We start from the raw sequence: 17,882 nt of genomic DNA, 5'->3' as shown, positions 1-17,882 counted from the left end.
CAACAAAGTCCCTCCTTTCCATTCTCTCCTGCTCCCTGCGTGATACTTTCTTCCCCAGCCCACACCCGGCCTAGGCTCCCATGTCCCTTTCAGTGACCTGCTGATTTTCCTCACCTATAAAATTAGCTGTGACTAAGACAGTCATCCACCCCATGGATCTTGAGATTCTGCTGTGGGTTAGCAGGAAACAGAGGGGTCCTCAAGTCTGGATGGGGTGGGGTGGGCAGGGAGGATATTGGGGTGATCTCCCTCTGGGGTGCAGTGTGCCGCACCTGGATCTATTTTTGTCCCTCATATTGAAATATCCAACTCATCACTCCCTGCAAGTATTTCTTTTTTGTCCACAGGCTCTGATGCACTTTTAAGATGCCTGTCCCTGAGCCCTGTCCCTGTGTCCTCGCATGAGGCTGCTGTTACTGTGTTCAGGGACTATTTGACCTGTCCTAACCCTGAGATATAGATTATAGAGCCTAAGAAGGCCTCTGCTAACCTATCAAACAGTTTGCTCCTTTATGAGTTTTGGGTTTCTTCATCTGGCCGGGGAAGAGAGAGTTAGGGGAGGGTTGCACCGGGAGGGTCCCCCCAGGCCACAGCTTGACATCATGGCACTTAGCTGCTCCCCACTCTGCTCTGCTTCATGTTTGAGGCCGAGACCAATGCTCTTTAGGGAATGGGTGTGAGTTGGCCCAGCCTTCACACTGCAGCATCCCATCTGCTGTGGCCTGCACCGGAGGCTGCGATTGTCCCTGCCCATTTTACAGGTGTGAAGCCTGAGGCTGGGCCAATGAGCAGGCCTGCAAAGGGTCACACTGGTCCTCCTGGCTCCTGAGCCTCTCCAGGGCTAACTGGTCCTGCCCCTGCAGCTTCTGGAACTCTCTGGCCAGAGACAGGAGATATGAAACTTGTGAGCATTGGGAAATCCCCAGGGACAGGGAAGAGGAGAGGCTCCGGGCCGGAAGCAGCCAGCTTCCTCTGGTGTCACCTGCCACCGCCTGCCCAGCCGCCCTTTGAGGAATGGGCCTGCTGCCTTACGGGAGGGGCACCAGAGGCCTACCTCCTGGAAAGGGCTGTATCTTCTTCTTAGCTTAGCCATAGTAACAGCCTCACTTGCTCTCCGTGGGAGGCAGAAGGACAGAGTGGAAACGGCGCAGGCTCTGAGACAGAGGTGGGTTTGAATCCCTCCTCCGGCTTAGGCAATTTATGGAACGCCTCAGAGCCTAGGTGGCACAGAGGAAAAGGACAGTGGACTCGGAGGGGGTCGGGGGCAAGTAGCTTTACCTCCCTGGGCCTCAGTTTTCCCTTCTGCAAAGGAGTAGTAATGGCACCTACAATTAAATAAGAGAATTAGTGCCAAGTCCTCAGCCCCTCTGGGCACACAGGAAGGACTCCATGTGTCGTGTCTGTGATGATTCTTAGCGTCATCATCACTGTCACCAGGTTTCTTGATTGCTGTGTCCCTCTTCTGCGTGGGCTCCATGGATTGTCCATCTCGGCCACATTTATTGGTCATTCCTCCCCCAAAGCCTAATATTTAGCTATATCTTAATTCCAACTTTTGTAGCTTTTCACTCTCCTGAGTGGGGGAGTGAACATAATTTTTTAAAAAATGCTTCTACTTCCAGGGATGATCTTGAATGATCCTTTCCACAGGTATGGTGTGTTTTCTGCGCTCATGAAATACACCCCAGCACACACACGCACCACACACACACATAATGCCTTCCCTCTGCTCCGCCTTTCGGGACCCTGCTAAATCCCAGCTAACTCCATGACACCTCCGATCACTCTGCTTGGAAGTGAGTTTTCTCTCTCTCCCTCTGTTTTCAAATGGCTTTTTGAAAATCCTGAGCTCTTCTTCTGGTGATTGGGAAAGTGAAGCGGCCTCTCCTGCCAGCCGGGGGGCTTTTGCACAGCACACTCAGTTACGCTGGGAGCTCCCAGGTCCAGGCCCTGCGAGGACTGCTTGGCCTGGGCTGCCTCGATTGATGCCCCAGCTCCCTGTGAGGCGAGGATGACTCCAGCTCAGATGTACGGACCACTTCCATAAAGGTGCCGGGCCTGGGGTGCAGTGCAGATCTCACTGAAGCTCGCTGCCGCTTGGCGAGGCTGGAGCATCATAGTGACAGTGGGGCTCCTTAGATTCTACATGAGATGGAAACGGTGCATGGCCACTGCTACCCTTTGGAAAAGCAGGGCATGGAAACCGTCATACGAGAAATCGAGCCTGGTGTACCCTGTGCAGCCCCTTTCCCAGCCCTGGGTGCCCAGCTCGCTCACTCACTCACTCACTCACTCGCTCGCTCACGGAGCATCCTCTGGTAGTCACCCGAGGGAGGCAGCTGAAGGAATCTCAACTTTTTCCTTCAGAGAGAGACTGAGGGGTGGTTGGAAAACATGAAAAGGCCATGCCCCTTCCCCGCACAATTCACTGATGTGGGAGATTGTCTATATTTTAGGTCAACTGTCAAAACAGATTATCATCTGCAAAGACCCAGCCAAGCAGGACTGTGGTGTAGACCTGTGGGTGCCAGGAGCTTTAATAGAAACATACTTGGACTCACACTGGAGTCTAAGTCCGCTTCATCGCCACTCCCACTGGGCTGGGGGGCCTGGACCTGTGGGGAATTACCAAGGCTGTCGCTGTGTCTGCCTCTCCAGTCGCGGTGCTGGGCTTCCTTGTTTACTAATTTAGGGCCCAGCAGAGGAAGTGGTAAAGGAAACTTGCTGAGTCGTTTTCTGAGAAGAGACCATATTTGTTCGCGGAGGAAGCATTGCTTTCTGGGATCTGGCTGCACAGAAAGACGTTGGCCCTACCAGTCTGTCCCAGAGGGGAACGGGGAACGGGAAGAACCCAGGGCACCTCCGCGCTCTGGGTTGGGGTCTCCGTCCATGGGCACCGCGCCCAGGCCCAGCTTGTGAGCCTCCTCCCAGGACAGCAGCCATGGCTTTGAGGAACGTGCCCTTCCGCTCCGAGGTCCTGGCCTGGGACCCCGACAGCCTCGCGGACTATTTCAGGAAGGTGAGCCTTGCTGTTAGTTGGTGGTGGGGCTGGCAGTGCCCTCGGTGGGCTGGACAGAGCTTGACAATGGAACCTGGGCCGAACATGAGAGGCATAAAAGATAGCAGTGAACTTCCAGCTCACGGCAGCCTCCCCAGTTGAGCAAGTGCCATTAGATATGACCTACAGCCCTGAGTGCTCCCACAGTGAGATCTGGGGAGAGGGGAGGCCCTCAAATGAATGTGGACCTGCCATGTGCCAGGGCTTGAGTTTGCGCTCTCTAGGCACTGTCCCATTCCCACTTTCCAGCACTGCTCAATATTGTTTGTCCCCTGCTCAGCTGCAAAATCAGCTCAGGGAGGTCAAATGGCCCAAAGCCCCAGGGACTGCATGTGACAAAGGCAAGATTCAGGTTGCCTGTCTGGTTTCAAAGTCCATGCTCTGAGATGGAGACCTGCTATAACCCCCGGTGAAATCAAGGGGACTTATTAGAAAGGGAGGAATGGAGCCCTGGGGGTGGGTGAAGGGAAGCAGACTAGGCCGGTGAGGGCTGTGCTAAGCAATGCCGAAGGAAGCGTCCGCCAGTCACTGCTCATGACCCTGAACGAAGGCTCCTCAAGCCCTGCGTGGGACAGAGCCTCACTGGAGCTTTCTGAGAGCCTTGAGAGGCAGGGCAGAAAACCGATGTGAGCCCATGTTATAGGTAGGGAAACTGAGGCTCCTGCAGAGGAAGAGGCTGAGCCAGGAGGGTCAGAGGCTGAGCTGCGGCACAGCTGAGACCAGTTGTCCTGCCTCCCCATGCTTGGTATCTGCTGGCGGGGCCATAGGTCACATATCTGATCCCAAGCCACTTCACTCAGTTAGGGACCTCTGTCCCTGTCCAAGGGATACAGTGTCTTGTGAGGGACATATGACCTTCTTACACCCCCATCTGAGGAGGTTGGCACCAAATTCAGACAATACTCCAGCCTGTCATATGGATGAGATTTTAAAGTCAAGGCCTTAAGATCATTAAGCCAACTTTCTGTCGTTCCTGGGGTAGAACAGGCTCTCGAGGGCACAGAGGCAAACCTGGGCTCTGTGGGCTCTGTGTGGTACCAAGGTGTTTACCGTCCCAACTGCTGTCCCCCAGCCAGAAGAAGAAAAGCCTAAAACGTTGATTCAGGTGGGGCACGATGGGGGCACAGACCACAGACGCTGCTATTTGCTGCCTTTTGTGTGTCGCCTTTCTGTTCTTTTTCCCTCTAAAAGGTCATAGTCAACTTAGGTTTCAGCATTGTGGGTGCAAAGACGGTTGAGACAATTGACTCTTGAAGGGTATTTCTAAATACTTTTCTTTAAGGTAGACCAGGTGAACCAGGGCAACCAGGGGAATCTGCCAAGATGCTCTCGAGTGGCATGTTAGCTCAATAAAGAAAGGAGAGGATTGGGAACTAGGGAGGGAAACCAGGGGACAGGCTGCGAGGCACAGAGAGGCTCAATCTCCAATGGGAGAGGGAGAATGCACCCCAGTCCAGCTACAGAAGAATCCCCTCTGCACAGGGAGATGGACGCCAGGTCAGAGATGATTCAGGGGGAAGGGTCTCTGCCTGAGCTGGGGAAAGGGAGAACTTTCTTCTTGGAAATCCCAAACCCTGGGACAAGTCCACAGCAGCCAAATAGGCTTCCCCTCCCAGCATAAAAGAACTGAAGGTGGAAACAAGGAGACTGAAGGGCCTCTGTGATCTGGATGTCGCCCCAAAGACTCAGATAAACACCCTTCAGATCCTGAGCACTTCAGTCCCAAGTGAACTACCACGGAGTTATTTGGGGATGGATCTTAGCCATCAAATCTCCTATTTAAAAGAGTGGCAGGTGTGATTTCTAATGAAGCATTGATATCAGGCCCCCCCTTGGAGACACCTCCCCAGCCAGCTCTGGAGTCAGACACACCTCGGCTTGAATCCTGGTTGTGCTACTTGCCAGCTTGGTGACCTTGCCTTAGTTCCTTGACCGCTCTGTGCCTCAGGGTCCTCATCAGTATAACAGAGATACTAACATTAACTACCCTCATGGGATTGTTGGGGGAATTAAAGGCAGTTGGGAGGCATTCAGCAGAGAGAGGGGGCAACTGATGTCTGAACTTCCATTTTTCCTGCCCTAGTCGCTGTACCCTAGCTGGGTGCCCAGGCAGACCATAGCTCACCCTCTGTCTGGAACGCAAGCCTGAGGAAGACTTCGGTCATGTTTTGTATTCCTTTAATCCCTCCGATTCCTTGTGATTGGCAGGCAAGCACCTCTGGGCCATGGAGTGGGGAAGGCACTGGCTCAGAGCCGTGATTTCTAATCCCAGCCGTGTTCCCAGCTCACTGTGGGACTTCAGGCCTCAGACGTAGGCCTCTCTGGGCCCCAGTTTCCCCATGGACAACACCAGGTACCTGCTCTAAACCAGTGCCAACCAACGCTGGGTGCTCATAAAAGTCATCTAAGTGTTTGCTAAAATTATAGATTCTAGCCACCAAGCCCAGGTATTATTGGATCAAAATCAAACTTCTAGGCAGGCCGCAGTCTGCAAAGCTGTCTATCGAGAGTTGAGGTCAGCACTTTGTAAAATCAGGTTCATCTGACAGTGACTATGGTGAAAGCGATGACTCGAGGGCAGTTGACTCTTCCAAGAACCACTTATAGCCCAGAGCACGGAGATAAGAGGGACGCCCGGGGCTCCCCAGATGCTGCTTGCTTTCCACGTTGACCTCTAACTCAGCTTTTTCTGAGCTTTCTAATAGTTTTCCTACCCTTTCAAGCCATGAGGTTATAATTGTGCTTACTTTTTAGTCTTGTTGGCTATGAGACAAGGCCATGATTTTAAATTCGTACCAAAAGAAGGCTGCCACAAACTGTGACACTCACACTTGTGGGGAGAACCTAGGATCTTCAAGGGCAAACATTTAACCTCACCTACTCCATCCCCAGACATCACACTAGAGACACTTCCAGTGCAGTTCACATGCTGTTGAAGACACGGCGGCTCAGGCACCTGACAGGACTGTCGATTGATGTGACTCTTTAGGAAACCCCAAAAAATGATTATTCCCGTTAACCCTGTAACTCTATTCTGAGAATCTAACTTAAACAATGTCTCTTAAGTAGAAGAAAACAAAACTGGATGTGAAAGAATGTCTGTACTGTCCTGTATTTTGATCTGGATGGTGTATTAAGCTGCACTTAAATTCATTCACTTTTGCCCTGGCCGGTTTGCTCAGTGGTTAGAACGTCAGCCCGTGGACTGAATGGTTGTGGGTTTGATTCCCAGTCAATAGCATGTATCTTGGTTGCAGGTTCAATCCCCAGCCCTGGTTGGGGCACGATTGGGAGGCAACTAATCGAGGTGTCTCTCTCGCATTGATTCTTCTCTCTCTTTCTCTCTCTCTTTCTCCCTCTCCCCCCTCTTCCCTCCCTTTCACTCTCTTGAAAAAATCAATGGAAAAAAAAAACCCATATCCTCTAGTGAGGATTTTAAAAAAGAATAAATAAATAAATTTATTCACTTCACTTAGCTGTAAGTTATAATGTTATTGACAACTATGGGACCGTTCCTGACAGAGACATTAAAGCCTTTTTCTGAAACCAGATCATCACCTCTGTCACCTACTACCTGTGGCGCTTCTGGCAGGTTCCTTGACCCTCTGTGCCTTTGACTCTCCATCTGGAAAATGTCAGAATTAAATGACTTCGATTGTTTAAATACTCAGAACAGAGCCTGCCGCAGAGCAAGCGCTGGGTAATTTTTAGCAGTTGCTATTATCGTTACTGGAGCAGCAGTTTGGTAAACCACCTAGATGTTTAGCAACAAGGGAACAATGAAACTAATGTTTAAAATAAGTTTGCAGCAGCAGGAGGCGGTGCTTATATTATCACTTTAAGGTAATTTTAAGAGAAAAAGGCTCCCAAGATCGGATATAGATTATAAGCTCAATTATGTTTAGCCACACGCTCAGAGTAAGAGCATTGAAGGGAACACACTGCCATGGTCCCCAAGCTTGCTTTGGGCGGCGAGACAACGGATGCGATTTCTTTGCTGCTTTCTGCCCCTCCGCTTGCCTGCGGAGCCCGGCGGCCCCCTGTAGCGAGAAGACACCCTCTTTCTAAGGGGTTGGCCCCGAAGCCTTGGACCGAGGCAGGTTCTCCATTTTAGAGGGTCCCTGGAGGTTAGTGAAAGCAGGACTGGGGAGGGGACAGGCCCGTGGGAGGCAGGGGAGGGAGCGGGGAGTCTGGCTAGCCACAAGTACCACAAATTGCTGAGCTTCTGGGGCAGGCAGGGGAGGGGACCCAATGGCGTGAGCCAGCTGCACTGACAGCCTTCCTCTGCTCTGCGCAGCTGAACTACAAAGACTGTGAAAAGGCGGTGAAGAAGCATCACATCGACGGGCCACGGTTTTTGGTGAGTGCTGCCGGCCTGACACACAGGAGCCACGGCTGTTCTGGGCCTTCACCGCCCACGGCAGGGGCAGCGGCCTCCTCTGCCCCTGAGGATGCCCAGGGTCAAGGCCTGTCTGCGGGGTCCCCGCACGGCCCTTTGCCTTCTTCAGAGGTTCTGCATGGATGCCCCTCTCATCGCCTCTCAGGGTCCTTCTAGTTAGGGCACCGCCCAGCTCTTCCACTGATACCAAGGCATATCCCAGAGTCAGCGTATAAAGAAGAAACCCGAGTATAGTTGAAACCACACACACACCTTGAAAACCTACTCAAACGCCACCCATGCTTGGAGAAGTCCGAGTCCAAGGGGCAAAGAGACCAGGTGGGAGAACAGATGGATTCCCTTTTCCCACCTCTCATTCTGGGGAACACGGTCACGGAGTGGGATAAAGAGTGGGATCACCCTCATTATTTCAGTTACATCGCTCTTTCTCGCTACTAAGTTAGCATGGTTTTGTGCCAGTTAAACACATGGATATGGCTCCCTCCACTCCGCTCCACTGCGAGCTGCTGCAAGTGCAGCCTAGGATAGAGCTGTGTATTCGGGCTGAGCTGTCGGATGGAAGGGACGCAGGCCTCACGGTGGGGACAGGGGCACTGGGTGCTGGTTGGGGATGTGATCTGAGCATTTCCCCTGAAATGACACCTGAGCCAATGGGTAAGAGAGACCCTGACTATACAGATACATCTCCAATCTGCTTGAATCCCATCAGTGATGATGGGCTCACTATCACCTCGAGTCATTTGTCCCTTTCTGGGCAGCTCTCAAGTCTCATGCTGAGACCAAACCTGTGTCCCTGTTGAGTTTTGCTTTCATGTGCCATGTAGGACATGTTTACTCACTGTCCCACATATACCTGTTAGTCACTGACCCATCCATTCACTTGACAAGCATGTTTCTGAGTTCCTTTTAAACACCAGACATTCCATGTGCTGGGAACATAGAGATGGTTAAGGTGTAACTTCTGCCTTCCAGAAGCTTGTTTTACAGGGGAAAGGGACCTTTAGGCAGCTCCGACCACCTCGTTTGCAATTGAGGAACAATGCACAGCGGTGTGACGGGACTTGTTTTGGGTCACACACCTGGCAACTGGACTCGAGCACACGTTTAATGTGATCTAACACTGCAGGAGTTTTTAACAATGCTACTTCTTCATACTGAGCTTTGCCCCAATAGAATTCCTGGAGTTTTGTTGTTGTTGCAAATTGCTGCTAAACCTGAATGTTTCCTTCTGGTGCCTTTAGCACTGAGAACAGAGAAATATTGGGGCTGAGTGGGAAGGGGTGCGACATCTTTGAGGATGGTCCTGGTTGCAGCCCTGAAGCCCTGGCTCGCCTTGAATAAGCACTTGCTCTCTATGAGCCTCCCCTGGCCTCCTCCTCTGTTAGCCGAGCACATTGGACTGGGTGATGGTCCCTTCTGGCCCTGAGTCCCCCAACACTCCCTTGTGAGTTTCAGGCCTGTTAGGACAGGGTTGTTTCCTAGGCTAACAAATGGTATCTGAGCAGCTTTGTCTCCTCTGCTCCACTTTCTGGGGCCTGGCAGACATGCTGCATATTCTGATCATTGTATAAATGGAGAAGTAGAAAGAGGGGCGCTCGGAGCCAGGAAAGCAGGGGGCAGAACCCAGTGTCTGCCCCAGCAGCTGGGGTATCTAAAGGCAGCTTCTGTTGAAATCGACCCTCCACCCCAGGTGTTTTGGGCACAATGTGAGCTCTGACCTGAGCTCTAATCTCTGTCTATCACTCCTTCTGGCTTTATAATGTCCTGGACCACTCTGCTACTGAAGGCAGAAGTGGAAGGCCTTGTCGTTTCCCCTCCCTCTCTCTCTCCCTCCCTCCCTCCCCCCTCCCTTCCCTCTCCCCTTCCCTCCCCCCTCCCCCCTTCCCCCTTCCCCCCTTCCCCCTTCCCCCCTTCCCCCCTTCCTTCCTTCCTTCCTTCCCCCCTTCCTTCCTTCCTTCCTTCCCTCCCTCCCTCCCTCCCTTCCTTCCCTCCTTCCTTCCTTCCTTCCCTCCCTCCCTCCCTCCCTCCCTCCCTCCCTCCCTCCCTCCCTCCCTCCTTCCTTCCTTCCTTCCTTCCTTCCTTCCTTCCTTCCTTCCTTCCTTCCTTCCTTCCTCTCTGTCGGTGGAGGGGGTGGGTCAGTCAGGGCTCCCCCGCCAGGAGCAGATGAGCCCCTCAAGCACACTGTAGGGCCAGCCCCTGCCAGCGGGGCTCACGGGTCATGCCAGCCGTGCCCCCTGGGCAGCCACAACCCCCCAGGTGTCTCCCAGCCCAGGGGGAGGAAAAGCAGGACACTCGCTAACCTCTGAGAGCCAGCTGGACCTCAGCTGCTTGCTCCCGGGGGTAGAATTACTCACCTACCTCCCCCTTTTTCACTTATATATGGTGTTCAACGGGGTGTGAAACACACGATATGCATCATCTCCTTCAATCCTCAAGGCCCCTGAAGGGCGGCCCTTATTATTAAAATGATTCCCATTTTACAGGCTCGACAGCTGAGGCTCAGGGATGCTAAGTGTGTGCTCCATAGCAGACACCTGCTAATGCATGAACCAAAACTCAAGCCCGGCCTGGCTCCTGAGTCCTGCCCAGTATCTGGCCTCAGAAAGTGAAGGGGCTCCTTTGTGAGCTCAGCATCGGTTCTATGGAGAGTGTGCCCACACTCCTTTCTGTTCCCAATATTGGCACCCCCGCCTCTCCTCCCCTCCAGCAAAGGCTACCTGGGGCCTCAAAGGGCTTGGACAGGAGAGAAAACAAGCTTGTAGGAAGAAAATTGACCACCGATGCCGTAGAGCAGGGTTCCAACCCTGGCTCTGACGCCTGCAAGCTGAAATTCCCTTAACGCCCCAGGCCTCAGCTTTCTCATCTGTAAAATGGGAATGCTGGTAGCTCCCCCATCACAGGGTGGGGGTGAAGGCCAATCAAGGTGCTGTGAGGCAGAGGTCCAGTTCTTCACACATGTTATTTCTTCCTTCTGTCCCTTCTTGGCTTCCTCAGGAAAGACACTTTATTGCATCCCCATATCTGGAGAATTCTATCAGTAAGCCTGGTGAAAGAGGCTTGGGGTGTGATGCTGGGATAAGGGCACAGATCCCTTCTCTGGTCTGGCTTCTCACAGCTGCTCAGCTCATACCGAGAGTGAGGGGGCCCTGAAGTCGGGGGCGAGGGTCTCAGGCAGGAGGTGGGCACAACATGCCAGATTCAGCCCACAAAACAAATTCTGTTTGGTCCACAATTTAGCTCTCACAGTGTTTGTTTAAGTTAAAATTACTGGTCAGTAGACCTCAGGAAATTTCACCTAAACTCCAGATGTTGGTATTCCCTTTGAAAAAGTAGACCTGGCAACACCAGGCCTGTAGGCTTATACACAACATCTAGAAGCTGCCCAACTTGAGTGGGTGGGCAGGGGGTACTCTTCAGGGTGCCGCAGTCCCCACCACTCCCTATTGTCATACCTGACTCTACCCCACTGGCCCAGAGCCCTGCCTGTGTGTTGTAACCTGCTGGTGTCTTCATTTCAGAACCTGACAGAAAATGACATTCAGAAGTTCCCCAAGCTCCGGGTGCCGTAAGTACTCCCCCGATTCCTTGAGTGGTTTGGGGAACAGAGGTCGGAATGGGGAGTAATTCGGGGGGAGCTGAGTTAGCGATCTCTCACTGTTGGTTTGAAACAGGAAAGCGAGGAGGAAGAGTGAAGGCCGGGGGAGGGTGTGGGGAGGAGAAGTTCCACGATGGGCTGGGAAAAGGAAGTAGCGGATCAGCCCAGCTGGCATGCTGTCTGCTCTTGCAAAGACGAGCCCATCTGAGCCATGTTTTTGTTTCCTCTCTCCCCAGAGGGGTGGCTTGGGCCTGTGAAAATACCTCCAGAGTCAAGCGACCCGAGGTTTCGTTGTGGCGTCATCACTGACTCAGGGGTTGCTTAAGTTTTCTGGACCTTGGTTTCGAGCTCAGTAAAATGAGAGAGTTGGGCCATATGGAGAACTGTGAGGAACACCATTTTATTGGTCAATACTGACCGCTTGGGAACGGCAGTCAGGGCCCTGGGTGGCAAAGGATCCTGAAGGGGGGCTGATCCATTCCTGAAGTCTGATGTGGGTGCTGAAATGGGAAGTTCAGTGTGCCTGTTCTGCCATGTGTGCCCCGTCCCTCTAGTAAAGTCCCATATCCTCAAATACTTCCAGGAACCAGGCAGGTGATATAAATGTGTAAAATGAGCCAGGCTGAAAAAGACAAAACCCTATTGATTTTTTTTTTTTTTTCATTTTACCACCTTTGAATAAAATATAGGTGTGGAGAAGTATTTCTCCACTATAAGAAAAATAATAGGACAATTGTGATGATAAAATAGGTAATCAACACAAAGCATCACTGGTGGTGACAAAAGGGAGTGGTGGGGATTGTGGCAAAGCAGAGTTATGTTCTCCACCCACAGAGAGCAGCGGCTACTCAGCTCCAGTCAATGTGGAGCCAAGGATGCTCCATCTTTGAATTTACCAAAAATAGCTAGATATATTTGGTCTATGTAATGTATCTCGATTTTTAAATGTTGGCTGAGATATTGTTGAATATTTTGAAAGTCTGAGTAAACGTATCTGTGAGCTAGATTTAGCCTGGGGAACACTAGTTTGAGACCTGTACTTTGGACATTCTCTGAGGTTTTTTCTCTTGCTCCAATGGTCACAGAGCTCGAAATAATAAAAGGGAAGTGGGCCAATGGAGTAGGAGGTCGGGAGGTCTCTGAGTGAGTAGGACTGTTAGAGAGGCCAGTTAAGGAAAATAGGACTCTCAGGTTTCCCTCATCTGAAAGGGTGAAGAAAAACAAGGACAGGGATTTGCTTTTTGTGCTGCCTGTCTCCAGGGGCAAGTGTTGTTAAGGAATGCTTATTCTTCCTAAGGGTGTTCTCTAACTACATATGGCTCTATAAATGCAAATGAAATGAGAACTTTAGTTCCTCAGATACTAGCCACATTTCAAGGGCTGATTGCCACCTAAAACTGGCGACTTCCATATTGGCGTGTGCAGAAAGAATGTTTCTATGCTTACAGAAATGTGAGCATTTCTAGAAAAAAATGCCATAGTTCTGTATAAAAAAACAACAATACACAGGGGTCAGAATTGGTGGCTAGAGCCAGCCTACAGACATGGTAGGTTTGATCCACACAGTATTTTAAAATCAAAGAATGTTTCACAAAATCCAGCCTCCTTAGAAACAAATGGAAGCTTTGCCCAGGGCTCATGTTATACTGTGGGACAGTTAGCTGAATCCCAGTGTCTACTGCCCTGTTTAGATGGGGTATGTGCTCCCCAGTTCACCATTGTCCCCACCAATCTCTAAGGTACTTGAATCATTTCTTTTGTACAAAGGGAGACTTTGAATTTCTGACCAACAAAAAGCAACGAGACCAGATTTAACCTGCAATAACCAGACAAAAGATATGAAGCAGTAGTTTTCTGGGCGTGGGGCATCAGACCATGAGAGATGGAAAGCAAATGTGGTCTCCATGATTGCTCCCTGCTTTGAGGGAGTCTCCAGGCCAAGGCACAGAAGGCAGGGAACACAGGTGGAGTCTATTGAACTCCTCGAGTTGAGGAGACAGGGATGAGGGTCGGAAGTCCAGAGTTCACTGAATGGGTATCAGAGAAGAGAGAGCTGCGCTGAGAAAATGTCCTGGAGAACTGCAGGGGTCCGTCTCCAGCAGAGTTCTGATCTGAGCAGGCATGTAAGGGGACTACCTGAAAAGAACCACCTCACATTAGAGGTAATAGCATCCAGCCCCAGGGTGCCTGTTTCTACCAGCCAGACTGCAAAAACGTCCAATTCATAGTCACTGGGGAGAGTGCACAGAAAGACCTGCCTCAGTGGCAGGGAATAATTAGCCCTAGTGCAAAAAATGTCTGTCCCTACCTAGTGAATTAAGAGCAAGACTGAGAAAAATAATTAAACTGCCTCCAAGTAATTTAACTGCATCCCGAAACAAAACTCAGAAATACTTATAGAGCCCAGCCAGCATGGCTCAGTGGTTGAGCGCTGACCTATGAACCAGGAGGTCATGGTTTGATTCCCGGTCAGGGCACATGCCCGGGTTGCTGGCTCGATCCCCACTAAGGGGCTGTGCTGGAGGCAGCCGATCAATGACTCTCTCTCATCATTGCTGTTTCTATCTCCCTTCCCCTCTCTGAAATCAATTAAAAAAATTAAAAAAAAAAAACTTATAGGAATGCAAAAACATCCATCACCCAAATCAGAGATGAGTAGGTGTTCAAATAAGCAGAAAAGTCTGACCTATAATAAGCAGAAGAACCATTGTATCAAAACTGACCCATAACCGACACAGATAGTAGAATTGGCAGACAAGGGCAGTATAACTGTAGTCCATATATTCAGAAAGTTAAGTTGAGGCATGAGAAATACAAAAGGACCCACACAGAACCTTCTAGAGATAAAAACGATAATGTCTGGGATGAGAAATTCATTGCTTGGGATTAATAGCAGATTAGACACCAAAGAAGAAAATATTAGTAAACATGAAGACACAGCAATAGAAACTACCCAAAATGAAACACATTGTTTTATTAAAATAAATGATGAAAACACATTTATTTATTAAAATAAAACAATGAAAAGAGCATCAGGGAACTGCAGGAAACTTCCAGTAGCCTAACAGATGTGGAATTAAAGTCCAAAGGAGAGGAAAGAGTGTGGCGAGAGCCTACCTCAAAGGGTCAGTAGGACATAATGGGGAAATTATAAAATGCACAGAGAAGGGTTAGCTGTTCTAATTATTTTATGCACACTCCCCATGAACACAACATCACATTTTTACTAATTATTCTACGCTGGTAAAGGGGGAGGGTGAAAGAAAAGAAAGGCCTGGGCTTTGGAGCAAGGGAGAGCCAGGTTCCGCAGGGGGCTCTGCCTCCTCCCAGCTGTGGACCCTGGGCCTCCGCTTCCTCACCTGCAGGGGGGCAGCCACAGAAGCTGCCTGCTGCTGTCCTTGGCACATATCCATGGTCAGTACTTAGTCATTTGAATCCCTTGTATGTAGATTCATTTCCCACAATTACTACCCGAAAGGACTGTGAAGAAGATGCTGTGTTTATGTGCAACAGACCGAAACCAGATTACAGTCCCCTGACTCTATTTCCTGTCCCAAGATGAAAAGAATCAGTATTAAGTAGGTTTTGTCAGAATGTGGATTCTGGTGAGGAGGCTTCCTCTGTCTGCAGATGTGGTCAGTCTCTCAGGACACAGTTTTTCCCAGAGGCTCCTGAATTCTGTAATGGGGGCCGGCTTTGAAATAGGAAAATGGAGCCTCCGCATAGAGGGCCTTGCTCAAAACCAAGCACAGCTGAGCAGGAGCTGGATAAAATGGCAGATTACATGTTGAAGTCTGCCGATGCCCACTGGGAGGTTATTTTTAAAAACCATATAATAAGTTTTATATTTAACTCCATAGGGAGGGCCAAGGCCTTGCCTGAGGTCATAGGGTAGGTTCTGGGTGTAGACTGGCCCTCTGTGCTTCTAACACCACCAGGAGAAGCCTCTGACTGATGGAGAAATCGGACTGGCCCCCACCATGCAGCAAACTGGGGCTGGAACTGGTCACGGCAGGGTTCCACCCACTGCAATGGCCTAGCTTCCTGTTGGAGGGTTCAGCCCCTCTTCCTGAACCAGTTAATCCCTAACATGAGGCAAAGCAGAGAGAACTAGTCTACAGGCTGTCTAGCCCCCTCCACCTTGGTCCCTGGTTCTGAGTGAGGCCTGAGGTTTGTGGGAAGGAGGGGGAATGAGTCACCTCCGGCCACTCACTGTCACTTGGTCCTCTGGGGGTGTGGGAGTGGAGGACAACTTACAAGGTTTGCACACAGAGGAAGCCACCACCTTCCTGCCCTGTCCGCCAGCCTGGCCACCCTGTCCCCTCGCACCCCAGCACGGTCCCAGCCGGCTAGGAAGGTGTCCTCTGAGGCCTGCCGAAGGAGGGGAACCCTAGGAGCCCAAGTTTTGCTGCAAACCAGGGCGGCAGGCCCTACTCTGCTTTCTCAGCTCTTTGCTTGTCTTCTGCTGGGGCCTGTGGTTTGGCATTTCCTTCCTTAGCCTCTAGCCTGGCTGCTGAAGATACTGGTAAGAAGTGACACCTCGGAGAGCACGAGGTGCCTCCAGGATCAAAGCCACATTGGGGCCCAGCCAGGGTCTGTGGGCTGGGGGCGGTGAGGTGCAGGCCGGCCCCACTTGTGCTTCAGGTCACTGCTGAAAGGTCACCTCGGGTGAGGCCTGCTCCTTCTCAGCTGCAAAGCACCCTCCCAGGCACCTGTCCCCTCCCCCACTCCCCTCCCCTTCCCCACCATGGCCTGTTTGTATACACAGGTCTTATCTAGAATTTCACTTCCTTAAATGTTCCTTGTGTGTTGTTAGTCTCTCTTCACCCGCGTGATGCTCCTGAAGAGCAGGGAGCTCTGCTTTGTGCACTGAGGTGCCTTGAGCACCCAGCTGCATTCCTGGCACTTGGAAGGGGTGGCACATGGTTGAAGGAAGCAGCCCCTACCTCCAACCTGGCAGGACACCAACAGGCCTCCCGTCTGTAGGAATCCCCCAGTCAGAGGAGGGAGGACAGGGCTCCCCTTAGCTTCTCAAAGCAATCACTGAAAGGAAATGAACCGTGTCACAGGTGACACATATCACAGGTGACAGTCAGAGGCCACTGGGAAGCCCCAGCTGGTTTTAAGTACCTCCCCTTCTGGGAAGTCAGTGAATGTGAAATTCCAGCGATGACGTGACTGGAGATTAAACACTGCCCTCTCTCCCCGGTCCTCTTAAGTCCCCACTGCCTTGATCACAATTAGTTTAGCTGTCAATCTAATGAGGGAGGAGGGCTTGGGAGCTTGAAGTGAGGGTCTGGGGTCTGGGACGGCCATGGCCACGAGGGAAGCAGGAAGCGGTGGGTGCTAAGGGGGCTGCCTTTCTAAACCGGCAATTGTGTCCTGGGCCAAGCTCGCTCCCCTGAGACACTCAGCAGAGGGCATGTCGATCCTGGTCATGCTCAGATGGGCACGGCTCATAGTGCTCACTGCAAATGGGCATGAACACAGGATGTGGTGTGTGAAGTGTGCTGGCCTGGAAATTGGGGAGCCCAGCTTCTGTGTTGTGGGGAAAGGGGTGCCCTTTGTCACTTAACCCACAGGTGGGCCCATCCCTTTCTTTATCTGGGCCATCTGTAAAATGACATTAGACCAGATCACCTCCGAGGCTCCTCTCCGCCGCCCCAAAGCCCTAGGAAACAGCCTGTTCACTCCCTTGGTCTCAGCAGTGGGAACTAAGGGAGGCTGCAGTCCCGTGTCCTGAGGGTTCGAGACAGCCCAGGAACAGGCGCCTATTTTAGGGCCTGCTTGTGGTGCGGTCCTGCCGGAGGGAGAGGTCCCTCCCTGGCCTGGCGTGTGGGGATTTGCTAGGTCACAGCACCCAGAATCGAGGAGTACCTCCAAGGGTCCTGGCCACGGCTGGCCTCAGGGCATGGGTGACCGAGGGAGTCTCCCACCCCACAGCCTGTTCCTTGACTGAGAACACTTCTGGTTTTTACAAGGACCCATGTCACTGAGGAGGAGGCAGGCAGGGGAGCCTGGAGGGAGACGCAGGCTAGTGAACGGCCCCCGGAGCTCCTGTCAGGCGTTAGGCAGCGAGCAGTTGATTCTTAGGGGTGACTGGAGGAGTCCTGGAAGCCAGACATCACCGCAAGGCTCCAACCCGAGTCAGGGCGCCTCAGCCCCAGGGATGCCAGCCCGACACAATACAGGGTGGTCTCCACACCACACGGCGGCAGGATGCTAGAGAAGGGGTGCCGGGTGTGAACCCACAAGTCCTCATGGAGGGCCCGGGGCTAGGCTGAGGAGGCTGAGCCAGACACCGCGGGCTTCCTGGGCAGGAACACGGCTGGCAGGGGCATGACGGTGACAAGTTCTGGGGGGAAGTGAGGAGCAGAGGACCCCCCCACCCCGGACTGGCTGGAGGCCAGAGGAGGGGGCTGGTGTGGGTTGGCCCAGGAGCCTGCCTAAGGTCAAATGGGTCAAGGAAGGGCAGGTGTCAGCGGGAAGGTGGGGCCCGATGGCCCTGCCGCCTTACCTGTCCCTTCACCTCGCAGGATCCTCAGTAAGCTGAGTCAAGAAATCAACAAGAACGAGGAGAGGAGGAGCATTTTCGCGCCGCGCAGGTGAGCGGCCTGGCCCGTGTAGACAGCGAGCCGCAAGGGCTTTGCAGACCCTTTGGGCCTCAAACGGGTGGTGCGGAACCGGTTCGGCCCAGTTTTCCATCAGTGTCCCCTCGGTCCCGGGGCCTCGAGGCTGGTGCCCAGGAGGGGGCTGTTCCCTCTCCGTACACTGCCCCTGCTCCTGGGTCTAGGACTGGACAGCAAGGCAGTCACAGCTCCCAGGGCCAC

The 17,882-nt window shown here is 52.1% G+C and overlaps 1 protein-coding gene across 1 annotated transcript in view; it reads left to right on the top strand.

Moving 5' to 3' along the window:
- The first annotated feature begins 2,941 nt into the window (after positions 1-2,941).
- LCP2 (lymphocyte cytosolic protein 2) overlaps positions 2,942-17,882 on the top strand; it is a 32,847-nt gene continuing 17,906 nt past the window's right edge. Inside the window, exons 1-4 of the mRNA XM_016213992.2 lie at positions 2,942-3,019; positions 7,356-7,418; positions 10,976-11,022; positions 17,589-17,657. Of these exons, the coding sequence (XP_016069478.1) occupies positions 2,942-3,019; positions 7,356-7,418; positions 10,976-11,022; positions 17,589-17,657 (257 nt within the window). The remainder of the gene's footprint in view (positions 3,020-7,355; positions 7,419-10,975; positions 11,023-17,588; positions 17,658-17,882) is intronic.

Source organism: Miniopterus natalensis, chromosome 4 (assembly GCF_054644295.1).
Source record: "Miniopterus natalensis isolate mMinNat1 chromosome 4, mMinNat1.hap1, whole genome shotgun sequence".
NCBI lineage: Eukaryota > Metazoa > Chordata > Mammalia > Chiroptera > Miniopteridae > Miniopterus > Miniopterus natalensis.
This window is presented reverse-complemented; position numbering and strand designations above follow the sequence as displayed.